Source organism: Equus asinus, chromosome 2 (assembly GCF_041296235.1).
Source record: "Equus asinus isolate D_3611 breed Donkey chromosome 2, EquAss-T2T_v2, whole genome shotgun sequence".
In the NCBI taxonomy this organism is placed as follows: Eukaryota; Metazoa; Chordata; class Mammalia; order Perissodactyla; family Equidae; genus Equus; species Equus asinus.
In genome coordinates this window covers 61,954,742-61,967,607 of record NC_091791.1, presented here as the reverse complement: position 1 = coordinate 61,967,607, position 12,866 = coordinate 61,954,742, and the positions used below count along the sequence as shown (strand labels likewise).

Genomic DNA, 12,866 nt, shown 5'->3' with positions numbered 1-12,866 from the left:
AAAAGTTTTCAAGAATTGGAACACTGAAATGAGGCTTAAGGACAAGGAGAAGTAGGCAAAAGATGGAAATAGTGTACCCCCAAATGATAGGGCATGCAAAGTACAGAGATTTTAAAAAGTGATGTAATTAAAAAATGAAAAAGTGTTTGGAGTGTAGGATGTGTCTGGAATGTGGGGTAGTGGCAAAAGTTGAGGGTTGGAAATGTAGGCAAGGGTCAGATCACAAGGGGTCTTGTATGCCATGTTAAGATAAAGAATTTGGATTTTATATAAAAATGAAGTCAGTCTTGAAAAAGAGTTTTGAGATTTGAATTTTAGAGTGTTTTGAGTATTGTGGAGCATGGTAAAAATTGAAAAGATCGTAATAATTTTAGAAAAAAAAATCTTTATTCAGACAAACAGTTCAGAGAATTATTTAGGACCTATTGGCCGTGTAGGGTGAGGAAGAAAGAGACTTCTGAGATAACTCCCAGATGGATAACTATTGGTAATGGTTTAGAGGGGAAGAGCATACATTAAATTTTGGACATACTAAGTTTGAGATATCTAAGGACCATCCGAGTGGAGATACTTGATATTTTAATAAGGATCTGGAATTTAGGGGTGGAGTCTGGACTGAGCGATCTGCATATTTGGGAGTCCTCAAAATGTAGATTTTAGTTGAAGCTGTGTTTATGAATGAGATGACTAATTCAGAGTGGTGTGATAGAGGCCAATAACAGAATCCTAGGACACATACTGACATTTAAGGGTCAGGAAAAGGACTAGAAGTCCATGGAAATAGGCCAATCAGATATGACCAGAGAAGTAAGAGAAAAACCAGGTGAGTGATTTCAAGAACCCAAGAGAGAGTTACACTGTGGAGGAATAGAACAGAAGCCAGATAAAGGGATTGAGGAAAATAGACAAAAAATGAGAAAATGAAGTTATCCATTATAGATTACTCTTTCAAGAAGCTTACTTGTCAAAATAAGGGATATATATGGCAGAAACAAGGATAAGGAGTAAAAGAGAGTTACTTGTTTGGGTTCTTTTTAAGATCATAGAGACTTATGTATGTTTATCTGCTCAAAGGAAAGATCCAGTGGAGAATCAGAGGCAGAAGAAACAGAATAGGGCCATGGTGGGGTGGGGAGGGTGATTGAAGTTAAGAGGCTGGGGGAGAGGGATTCAGCACAGGTAGAGCACAGTTTTGGATGGAAGGAATACGTCTTCCCTGAGAAAGGAAGAAATGTAAAGATCCATACTGGCATAGGTATGGATAGAGAGAAAATGAAGTTTGGTCTGAAGGCCTCAGTTTTCCCTGAAGTTAGATCCAAAGTTGATTACTGAGTAAGGGATAAAGTGAGTAATGGGTTCAAGGAAGAGGTGACCATTTGAAATCTCCGCTGAGGAGACTGGGAGAGGGCACAGACTAGAATGTTCAGTAGGATTGCTGGGAAGTACCAATGACCGATTAAGTTGGAGACTATGAATTTGTAGTAGCACTGGGCCATTTTGATGATTTTATACTTAGCACCCAAGTTTAGAAGCTCATCCATCTAAGAATTGGAGAAGGTGTGTGAGCCAGGAACCTGAGTTTCATGTGAGACATGACTAGATGTTTAGTGGATGGAAGGGACCTCAAGGAGGCATTTTTTCCTCATTGGAATGATTACGTTGGAAGTGGTAATCGGGAGCTAAAAGAAGACTGAAGCCTTCTCTGCTGGGAGCAGTGGAGTGTGGGAAAACTAGCAGTGTCCACTTGGAAAAAAGTATTTGAGAAGTGTTATCCTTCAGGGCAACTACGGTCTAATTAAGCTAGAGAGATGAAGACAACATTCTGTGAAGAGCTAAAGTGTGCGTGTGTGGGGGCAGAGGGGTGGATTTCTTTTTTTTTTTCTAATAATGGGAGCTCTGGAGGCCTCAATGAAAAAGATTGGTAGGGAGAACAGACAGAGGATGGAAAAGAAAGCCTCTAGAGAGTAAAAGAAAGAGAAAAAAGTATAGATGACAGGAGAGACTTTATTTTGGACAGTTGCCAATAGGGCAACAATGAGAAGCACAGGCATCTGAATGATAACTTTGTAGTAAAGTTGTTCAGTGGGCACAGGCTGCACCTCAGTTGGTGTTGGAGTCTTCACAGGGCTAATAGTTGCAGCCTTTGCTTAGAGTTGCACAACAGGATTAGTTAGTTCCCAGAATTCCTTACCCAGTAGTAGAAAAAGTAAGATCTCTGCCCCTCCTGCCATCCTTGTGATCAATTTGGGTCCCTAGTTTATTTTTCCAACTTCCCGAATGAGAGCTTTTCGGGGGCCTTGTTTTTTTAGCCACTCTGTATTAAATCTGAATGAAAATACCTTGTGAATGTTACTGATTACTGTACGCATATGCTCCTCATGCCAAAATTTGGGTTAAAGGAAGTTTTTCAACAAAACAGTTTGGTCAAAATGAATACTACCAAATCAGGTTTTCTAGTGTTGGAAACTTGGTGATTTGAGGTGATTTTGTAGCTCTTTAGGTTGTTCCAGTTAATCCTCCATTTTAGCCATTTCAGTTATTTGCCATTTACATTACATTTTACATACTTTATGTTCTGGTTTTTCCCTATTACAGATATGGAAGAGTAGGAGAAATAGTCTGAAAATAATAAGAAAAAATATATAGGAAGAAAATCCTAGACGAGCAGGAATAATTGGCTGAAGATGAATTAGAAATAAAAAAGAAAACCTTTTAAAAGCCTGAAAATAGATGGAAGCACTTTAAAATGCCTTAGGAGTTGCAACACAAAGTAGTAGCTGAGAATATTAATTTTTTTATTGAGTTCATAATAGTTTACATCAATGTGAGATTTCAGTTGTACATTATTTCTTGACTTGAGAATATTAATTTTTGGTGAAAAAAATTGAACCCTCTATTGACCAACAGGGTCAATAAGCAACCCCCTGTTAGGCCAAATGCTATTTGGTCAGTTTTCTTTTGCCTGGTCAGATCACTTGCTGCGGCTCCTTTCTCTAGCTGGCAAAGAACACATGCCATTTTCCTCTTATTTTCTTATTTACTGATATATTGAAACGTATTCTTTTGAAACTTCCTATTTTCCACTTTCAGTGTCATGTTAGAATGACACCAATCTCTAGTTTTCATCTACTTTTATCTATGGTAGATGGAGGCATACTTGGTTATAACATATGTAATGGTTTGTTTAATCTTTGGAGAAAAATGTACTTTAACAGAGGTTTTTATTTTATTGGAATCTAGATGTACTATATTTGGGAGAACAAAATGTATTTTAATGCCTTATTCTAGATGTAGGAAAACGTAATGGACATAAATGTGATCTAGTGAAGGGAAAATAAGCAAGTTCAGGTTTTGTTTTACTATGTATCAAAAAAAAAAAGAAGAAAGCAAGAAGGATTGGTGATTTCAAAGTCTTTTAGAAATGGTTGCCACCCCTCTGCTTTAGTTCTTATCTCACTTCTAAAGGATTGTGTTCTTACTAAATGTTTTTTCCTGCTACAAGGACGTGGTTATTTATTATTCTTTCTTAGGTAATACAATTCTAATCCAGCCCCTTGTTTTGAATTACTTTAAGTTGAAATGTGAAGAAACAATTGGTCCTATACATTTCCAGTCTTCTTTATAATAGTTGATAAAGTGATGACCCTGAAACATCAAAAAAATACTGTATACTGTATACTTGAATATAAAGTGAGTTTTTTCTAAAAAAGTTTTATTTCAGGAAAGAGGGAGCTGCCTTACATTTGAGTCTGTATGTAGACTTACTGTAAATTTCTCTCTTGCCATCTTATTTTGAAAAACAAAGTACTGTTTGGTAAAGAGCCTAAAACTACTTCAATCCAAGCAGATTTTGAATCCATAAAGAGGTCGCTTGTTGGATTCAGTAAAAAAGGAATCAAATAAATTTAACAGGTGTATAGTCATTTTTCCTAGGTGTATGACCTCAAAATTGTGCTAGATACCATTGAAAATAGACCTTCTTGTTTCCCATAACGTTTAACAAATACCAGTTTAAAACAGTACAGTTGGTGATTACCTGTGGAAATCATAAATTCAGGAGTATAAAGGCCAACTATTTCGGTAGTTAGAAAAATGGGAACTGTAGCTTAGGATGCATTTATAGTGATAGCATTTTACATCTATTCGAAAAGTGCTGTGTCTCAAACAACTTATGGAGGTGAAGATGATTTGCTTTTGAAAAGTGTTAGATGACTCAAAAAGTAGCTTTATTGATAAGGAATACACTGATGTTGAAGATATGCATAATGATTTTGAATGAAAGTGTTTTGTGAAACAAGAAAGTTGGAGTAAAAGCAGTATTCAAAATTGTCATGATTTGTTAATGTTATTTTAAATCTATATGTGCATCTCAATTAATTTAAATTTCATAAGTAAGCATTTGTGTGTTTTATCTGTATCCCTAAAAGTTTTTGTTCCAGTTGGCCAGAAAACATTGTTTTTATATTCTTTTTAGGAACATGTGGATCACCTTATATTTGAGATTTCTTTTTATTCAGGCTTATATGGTATTAAGTTATATTTGTTATACTTCATTTAAGGTGAAGAGTATAATGTTTTAAGAGTTCTGCCAAAAAATGTTTTGGCTTAAAGAAAAATGCTTTAGTTATTTTGAAGGAACTTTTAATTTTGTGAGACAATTCATTCCCTAATAATTCTCATCAAAAGAGATGTTATATATAGATTAACAAAAAGTATAATTTGATTACTCTTTTTTTTAAAAAAAGCTTTTTAGAAATTAACTCCTTATCTAATAAATGAAGAAACAAAAACTCCAGCTGTTCAGTTTTTACTCTTATTTACGTAGGTCCACTGATTAGTTTTTATGTTAATGTATTAATAGTGATTTTTTTTATTAATTAAAAAAATGCAGCAGTACCTTTCCCCCCAACACATCGCTTGACATCTGAAGAAGTATTTGATATGGATGGGATACCCAGGGTTGATGTTCTGAAGAACCACTTAGTAAAAGAAGGTCGAGTAGATGAAGAAATTGCGCTTAGAATTATCAATGAGGGTGCTGCCATCCTTCGGAGAGAGAAAACTATGATAGAAGTAGAAGCTCCAATTACAGGTACACTTATGTATGTTTTGGATATTAGTTCTTTATTACACCATTATTTAATTGCCTGGATATAAAGCTGTTTTCTCTTCGTATTGTATACTAAATTAGTATTACATGGACGTTGTCTTGAATTTCCAAATTGTTTTCTGTAATTTTTTTTAGTTTTTGCCTGTTTTCAGTGAATAAATTTGATCGTGAATAATTTGAGTGTAGAAATTAGTATAATATGCTTTTGTGAAGCTTTCATGAGTTGTGTTGGCCACAATTCAATTTGGTTCAACAAATACTTATTTACTTTGCTTTTGATCATTAGGGGCAAATACCTCAATGTCACATCATGTACCAAAGATGATCATTTAGAAGTCAACAGAAAGTATTGAGTTAGAATGGAGATTTTACCACCACCATTATAATTTTGTCATCCTGAGACAAACATGCTTGGCTTCCTAAAGAGGAGCTTCATAAATTTAGATGAAAATTTTGTCACTGACTACAGATTTCATTATTTTTGTTATATCTTGTTCTAAATCTTGAGCACATGAACACTTGGGTACACAGCATCCCTATCATGACTCTTCATAGATGACTTCCTTCTCAGACATTTCTTGATAGAATTTATACTCTCTCTTATGTAAAAGAAAGTAGAATTTAAGTAAAATTTATTATTTTAGAGGGTTTTTTTTCATATCTAATAATTTTCTTGTTTCAGTGTGTGGTGACATCCATGGCCAGTTTTTTGATCTGATGAAACTTTTTGAAGTAGGCGGATCACCTGCTAATACACGATACCTTTTTCTTGGTGATTATGTGGACAGAGGTTATTTTAGTATAGAGGTAATAATCATATACTGTCACTTGATTTGCTTTTAAGTGTTATCATATGATTTCCATTAATTTCTAGTAAAATAAGTTCCTTAAAGTCTGTATATTGGATTCTTTTTAATACTTATCATATTCTGAAGTTTTTAGGTAAAGCTATTATTTATTCTTCTTCTGTCTTTCACGCTATTCTATTAATTTTCTTGTATTACTCTGTTTATATAATTATAACTGCCGTTTTTCCCAGTGAAAATTATGAGCAAACTGAGGGGTCTTCATTGCTCTGTTATCTAGTGGCTCCAAGGAGCTAGTGCTGTTTCTTTCTCTTGCCCCTGAAACCATTAACCATATGTCAAAAGATTAATTGAATTTTCTCTAATTAAATAAAGCATATTATAATGCTTTTATTGCTTAAACCCTAGTGCCTCTATCCCTCCTGTGGCTATTAAGACCTAAGTATATCATATGGAATCTTTGTGTATTCTGAAAGTATTCATTTGTTTTAAAAAACTTGAGAGGCATTAAAATGACCTGTAGATCATCACCTAACAGTAGATGGTTCTTTTTACTCCTTTTACTTTTTCTAATTATATAAATAAAATAAGATAAATAGAGAAAAATTTGTATTTTCTAATATATTCATTTCTCTCTCTTCCTTTTTAAAATGAAAATGGGACCATCTTATAATATTGTTCTTTAACTTGCTTTTTTCATACATCTCTATACTGTGATGTCTTTCCAGGTCAGTAAATATAAATTTACAGCATTATTTTTAATAGCTGCATTGTATTCCATTGAATAAACAAAGCACAATTAATTTAATCAGTTCCTTATTGTTAGACACTTAAGTGTTCCCAGTTTTTTGCCATTACAAATGATGCTTCAATGAGCCATGTTGCTTGTACATCTTTGCATACTTGCCCAATTATTTCTGTAGCACATATTCCTAGGTAAAATTTCGGGGTAAAAGCTCTACCAATAGATACTTGTGTTGAGCATTTAATATGTTCCAAGCCTGTTCTAAGCACTTAACACACCTTGATTAGTTTAATCCTCACAACAATGTTGTGAGGTAAGTGCTGTTATTTTATCCATTTTATAGATGAGGAACCTGAGGCCTGGAGAGGTTAAGTGACTTGCCTGAGGTCACATTGTTAGTAAGTGGTGCAGCCATGCACTCTGACTCCAAGCCTATGCTCTTGAACCACCCTCTCGCAGTATTGAAGCCTTAGCTGGTAAATGTTCATGCTGGTTATTGTTTATATCCCCTTCTCTAGTGTTTTCAACCTCCTTTCTGACGTATGCTAGGATTCCTAGTGGGGAAGCAAGTTCAGGGCTCTGTCCACCCAAATTCCCTAAGGAATTTTCTTATCCTGAGTTGTTCTTCCTTCCATTCATAGTTTCATCATCAGCCCTCTCAGCCTTCCTCAAGACTTTGAGAAAACCAGAAAATGGCACTTCTTCACAAAAAGTTTGGGGACTTTGACAAAAACAAAAAATAAATAATTTTAGGAGGCTTGGCTGGTAATTGAGCATATTGGTTTGTATGTCCTTGTATTGGCGTGTTTTGTGGCTGACTTTCTTCATACCTTTTATTCTTATAAAAGGAAAATAACAAAGAATCAAAATAAGCAAAAAGGACAGGTAGAGTTTAATAGGTAGAATAAGTTTAATTTTTTCTTGTAAATAAAGTGAAGCTGTGAATAGTTACACATTTCAATATACCTTAACTTGTTAAAAAGTTTGTTTTTACTTTTTGTATTTCCATATGAAGTAGTCCTTCCTTTCTTCTTAAGCAAATAAGTAAAATGTGAGTCTTTTCCTTCTAAGTCTATTTAGAGAAAAGCTTCTGCTATACTGTTTGTTTTAATATTCTTTTTAAAAAAATTGCACTTTCTTTGAATCAGTTTGAATAATAAGCACTTAAGTTATGTAAGGCAGCAGTTATAACCAACAAAATAAACATAAAACATGACTGTTCCCTTCATGAGGCAGTGTGGGGTAATGCTTAAGATTAGAGGATCAGAATCCTGTCTCCATTACTTACAAGTTTTGTAATTTGGGACAAGTTACTTAAGGTCTTTGCTTCAGTTTCCTCATTTGTAAAATAGAGATTTTATTGCATATTTCATAGGGTTGTTTGAGGAATAAATGAGAGGGGATTAATTATATAGTGCTTGACACATTATAAGTACTCAGTAAATGTTAGCTGCCTTTATTTTTGACATTGTTATTTTATTTATTGATATAGCTAAGGAGGAGACCAATCTGCTAATTGTTTTTACAGTAAACAATCTGCAAATCTAAAGTAATTAAACAGATTATTTGACTCATCCATTCCATAAATATTTGTTGCTCTTGTACTATTTGCTGGGTAATTTTCTAGGAGTGGAGAATCAGAAGTGAATAAGATGACAAAGTGCCTGATTTCATGGAGCTTATATTTTAGTAAGGGATGAAGAGAAAAAGATAGTAAAGAGTAATAGAGATTATAAGGATAATAAAGTTAGAGGAAAAAGAGCAAAGATCAAACAACTTAGTTAAACAAAAATATAAAATAAATTCACTGGAAACATTTTCTTTTGCAGTGTGTCTTATATTTATGGGTCCTGAAGATTCTATACCCAAGCACATTATTTCTTCTGAGAGGCAACCATGAATGCAGACACCTTACTGAATATTTTACCTTTAAGCAGGAATGTGAGTACTGCTATGAGAAATATTTTTACTTCCTCAGTGATCTTTTGGAGTGATGTGGGTAGTAGAGTTTGAAGACTTTACAGTGCAACACGTAAGAACAGATTTTGTGTCCAAACATACAGAGCTCTGAGGAAGATTGTTCAGAGCTCTCTAATGTTTAATGACATTTTATTCAGACGTTTTCATTTCACTGTTTCCTATTAAGTTTGATTTTTACGTATTATTTAGGAACAGCTTTGAGTTTTGTATATAGTCTTTTGTTTTGTTTTGCTTTGGTAAGGAAGATTGGTCCTGAGCTAACACCTCTTGCCAATCTTCCTCTTTTTGCTTGAGGAAGAGTGGCCTGAAGCTAACATCTGTGACCACTTCCTCTATTTTGTATCTGTGCCACCACAGCATGGCTTGATGAGTGGTGTAGGTCTGCTCCCAGGATCTGAACCCATGAACCTGGGCTGCCAAAACGGAGGGTACCAAACCGAGCCACTACACCACCGGGCAGGGCCCCATGTATATAGTTTTTATGTTAAAGTTTTTTTTTTCTAACAGGAAGAATAAATACCAAAAGCAAAAACAGTTGTTGTTGCTATTACATTGGAGATTTTTGTCCCGCAATATTGAGGCATTCCCATGAAGATTCTTAACAAATTATTCATCCTATCATCATTGCAGATCATTGCAAACACACCGTTAAAGAACTGAAAGTCTTAACCTACAATGTTTATGCCTTTTCTCTCTTAAACTATTATAGCAATGGTAATCTTAATAGCTGTAAGCAACCATATGATAGAGAGCAGTGTTTGGCCTTTTTTCACACCCTATAGCTCTGTGCTTGTTAATATTCATGACTATATTAAGTCTTACTGCTAAGTTCTAAAAATGGAAATAATTTCAGAATTATCGAGACTCAAAACATGACCCAATAAAGATCATAATAATAAAGACTTCCAGTAAAAGGAGAAAAAATATAGTGATGGGTAATGAAAGAGGTGGCAAACTCGTAACTTCAAGGATAAGGTGGGTAACCTAAATGAATATAAGATGAAACCTGAAAAGTGCATGCTTGACCTAAAAGCAATCAAAGTAAAATTTTTATTAAACCACAGTGCTGGAAAACAGGTCTGTTAGTACACTACCAATTTAGAAGCTCTGGTTGCTGGGTATAGATTTTCTCATATTTGAATGCTACAATATTAAAAAGGGAAATAGGAGCTGAGCTCTTTTTTTTTTTCCAGATAGTTAACAAACCACCCACCAAAATCCCAAAAACATAAAATATCCAGAAATTTAAAGATATAAAGAGTAAAGCAATGTATCTGATATATCCTTAAAAGTAAATGAGTTTCATTTGGTGAAGTTTTGTCTTTCTTGTGTTGTATTACCTTCCGGCTTCACTGTCCATTTTAAATGTGCTTTGTAGATGAGAGGAACTCTACTCTTCCGACATATGAATAAGATATTTTCTTTTCTTTTTTTTAATTGGATGGACCTTGAGTTTTGTTGTGGTGATGTGGTGGTCTTGCATGTAACAATGAAGTTGTTAATGACTTTTAGAATATTAAAACTATTTTAGTTTTAAATATAGTTCTAATTTTGTTTACTTGGCTGATAAAGGTGAAGAGTTGAGCTGTTTTTAGATATTTGACTTACTTATTTTTAGTGGTATTTTATGACTATCTGCTGCATACCCAAAATAAATTTAGAGAGAGCAAATATTTTGTCTTCATAAAACCCAACAATGTTGCTCATCTTTGTTAATTCTTATAGGGCAAAGATGCTTGCCTTTTGAAAAAAAAAATTGTATACAGTAAAATTCACTCTTTGTGGTGTTTAGTTCTGAGTTTGACAAATGCTTAGAGCTGTCCACCACCACAGTCATGATACAGAAAAGTTTCATCATCCCATGAATTTCCTCTTGCTGCCTTTTTATAGTTATCCCTTCACCCATTCTCAACCCCTGGCTACCACTTGGCTGTTTTCCCTGTCTGTAGTTTTCTTGCCTTGGTTTTAATAGTCAATTTTATATGTATGTTTTCAAAATGATCAACTAGTAATATAATTTTTAATAATTTAATTTTTCTTTTTCTAGGTAAAATTAAATATTCAGAAAGAGTCTATGAAGCTTGTATGGAAGCTTTTGATAGCCTGCCTCTTGCTGCACTTTTAAACCAACAATTTCTTTGTGTTCATGGTGGACTTTCACCAGAAATACACACACTGGATGATATTAGGAGAGTGAGTATATATTTTAGTTTCAAGGGTTGATTCCTATTTATAGTACTTTGTAGGGTAGGGAGTAGAAGCTTCAGACTTCTTCACTGCCAAGATTAGGTAATGGCAAAAATTTATGCACTGATATTTTAGGGAGATATCTTCTAACCATTCAGAACAATGTAGTATGAACAGTATTTAAAGTTGGTACCACTTTCCTATGTCCATTCTATTCTTGCTTTTTGACAAGTTATTTCTCTTCTTTGTTTCTTTCCTTTTCTTTCTTTCACAGTTAGATAGATTCAAAGAGCCACCTGCATTTGGACCAATGTGTGACTTGCTATGGTCCGATCCTTCTGAAGATTTTGGAAATGAAAAATCACAGGAACATTTTAGTCACAATACAGTTCGAGGATGTTCTTATTTTTATAAGTAAGGAAAAATATCCAAGATTAATCACATTTTAGTTGTTAAAATAGCATAAACTTCATATAGAAAACCGTTTTTTTACCTAATCTACTCTTTTTCCCCCACAGCTATCCAGCAGTGTGTGAATTTTTGCAAAACAATAATTTGTTATCGATTATTAGAGCTCATGAAGCTCAAGATGCAGGGTAAGAATTCTGTTTCCCTGACCCAAATTAACACCTTATGTACAAATCAAACTTAGTAACCATGATTGATGCTTTACGATGCATATTAAGCTATTTGTTTTGCAGCTATAGAATGTACAGAAAAAGTCAAACTACAGGGTTCCCTTCATTAATAACAATTTTTTCGGCACCTAATTACTTAGATGTCTACAATAATAAAGGTAAGATGTTGTTGATAAAAAAACTGTTAAACAACTTAGCATTTTAATTGACTTACTTTTTTGAAAATATAATAGAAAAGGGGCATTATTTGAAACTGTGACTATCCAAATCTCATTATAAAAAAGTATAAGATATAAGGGAGGGGAGAGAACAAGAAATAAAAATCCAAAATGTGAAACTTAAGTCATATGTAACCATTCCACAACTTGTCACTCACAAAAGCTGTCTTATAAAAATGCTCTGAGTTAAATACATCAAGCAAAACTAAACATGATTTTCTCAAACTCCCCTTTCTTAAATCTTTTCCCTTATAATCAGGACAATGTTTTCTTGTTTGCATAAAGCTGCTGCTGCTGCTTTGACCGTTTCGTGTATTTGCAGTGTATAGTTGTTTAGTTTATCGTGTTTCTTGTTTTATGTTCACTGACCTAGGTTCTCTTTCCCTTTCTTATTCCCTACTTTTACCTCCACAGTCTTATCACTGCCCCATGAAGATTTATAGTTGAACCTTCTTTGATTAATTCACTGACCTCCTTTCAGGGATCCATTCTTCCCTTTCCTTTCTTTTTACTGCTCTTTCTTCATTTTTTCTTAACCTTCTGTTCCAGTGGTTTCCATTCCCCCTTCTTCCCTCCAAATTTGATCTGTCTATAATAATTGGGTTTCATTTAACTTTGAACATAGCTGATTGACAGATGTTACCAAAGAAGCTTAATCTGGTTGTGTGTGTGCCAAGGACATTGAAGATGAGCTTGGATATATTTACGTAGTTCACATTTTAAGGAGAGGAAATTAAGAAGCCAGCTCCTATTCTGTCTTGACGTGTCTGGAATTCAGTTGACTATGCCGTAGTTTCCAGGGTCAGATTGGTGTGGATGTGCCAAGAGGAAAGAACAGAAGGTTAAAGACTTTTAAAAGTACCTTTAGAGAGATAATTCAATAATTTGTGGTGTGAGTTCAACAGAGGAGCAGAATAAGAGTTTTTTGAATAATTAGAGGTGACGGTTAAAAGATTAAAACATTTGCCTGAGATCAAACAGTACCATGCAGTATAATAGCTTTGATATGGAATATGCTACAAGAACTTAATACTGTATTAATTACCAAAACAACTATACCATTGACGTTAATTGAGTTGCTAATCTTTAGAAGCTAGTATCACTGCAGACTCTAAGGATTATGCCAGGGCTAAAATATTCTTTTAAATTATCTTTTGATTTATAAATTCTGAAACTTCTATA

General features: G+C 34.0%; 1 protein-coding gene across 7 annotated transcripts in view; it reads left to right on the top strand.

The window, feature by feature from the left end:
• Nucleotides 1-12,866, top strand: part of PPP3CB (protein phosphatase 3 catalytic subunit beta) — a 43,025-nt gene that overhangs the window by 4,919 nt on the left and 25,240 nt on the right. For all 7 annotated transcript variants that reach the window (XM_014858874.3, XM_014858875.3, XM_044757153.2 and 4 more), the window contains exons 2-8: nt 4,892-5,092; nt 5,793-5,917; nt 8,491-8,602; nt 10,689-10,834; nt 11,103-11,242; nt 11,347-11,424; nt 11,530-11,624. In XM_014858874.3, the coding sequence (XP_014714360.2) occupies nt 4,892-5,092; nt 5,793-5,917; nt 8,491-8,602; nt 10,689-10,834; nt 11,103-11,242; nt 11,347-11,424; nt 11,530-11,624 (897 nt within the window). The remainder of the gene's footprint in view (nt 1-4,891; nt 5,093-5,792; nt 5,918-8,490; nt 8,603-10,688; nt 10,835-11,102; nt 11,243-11,346; nt 11,425-11,529; nt 11,625-12,866) is intronic.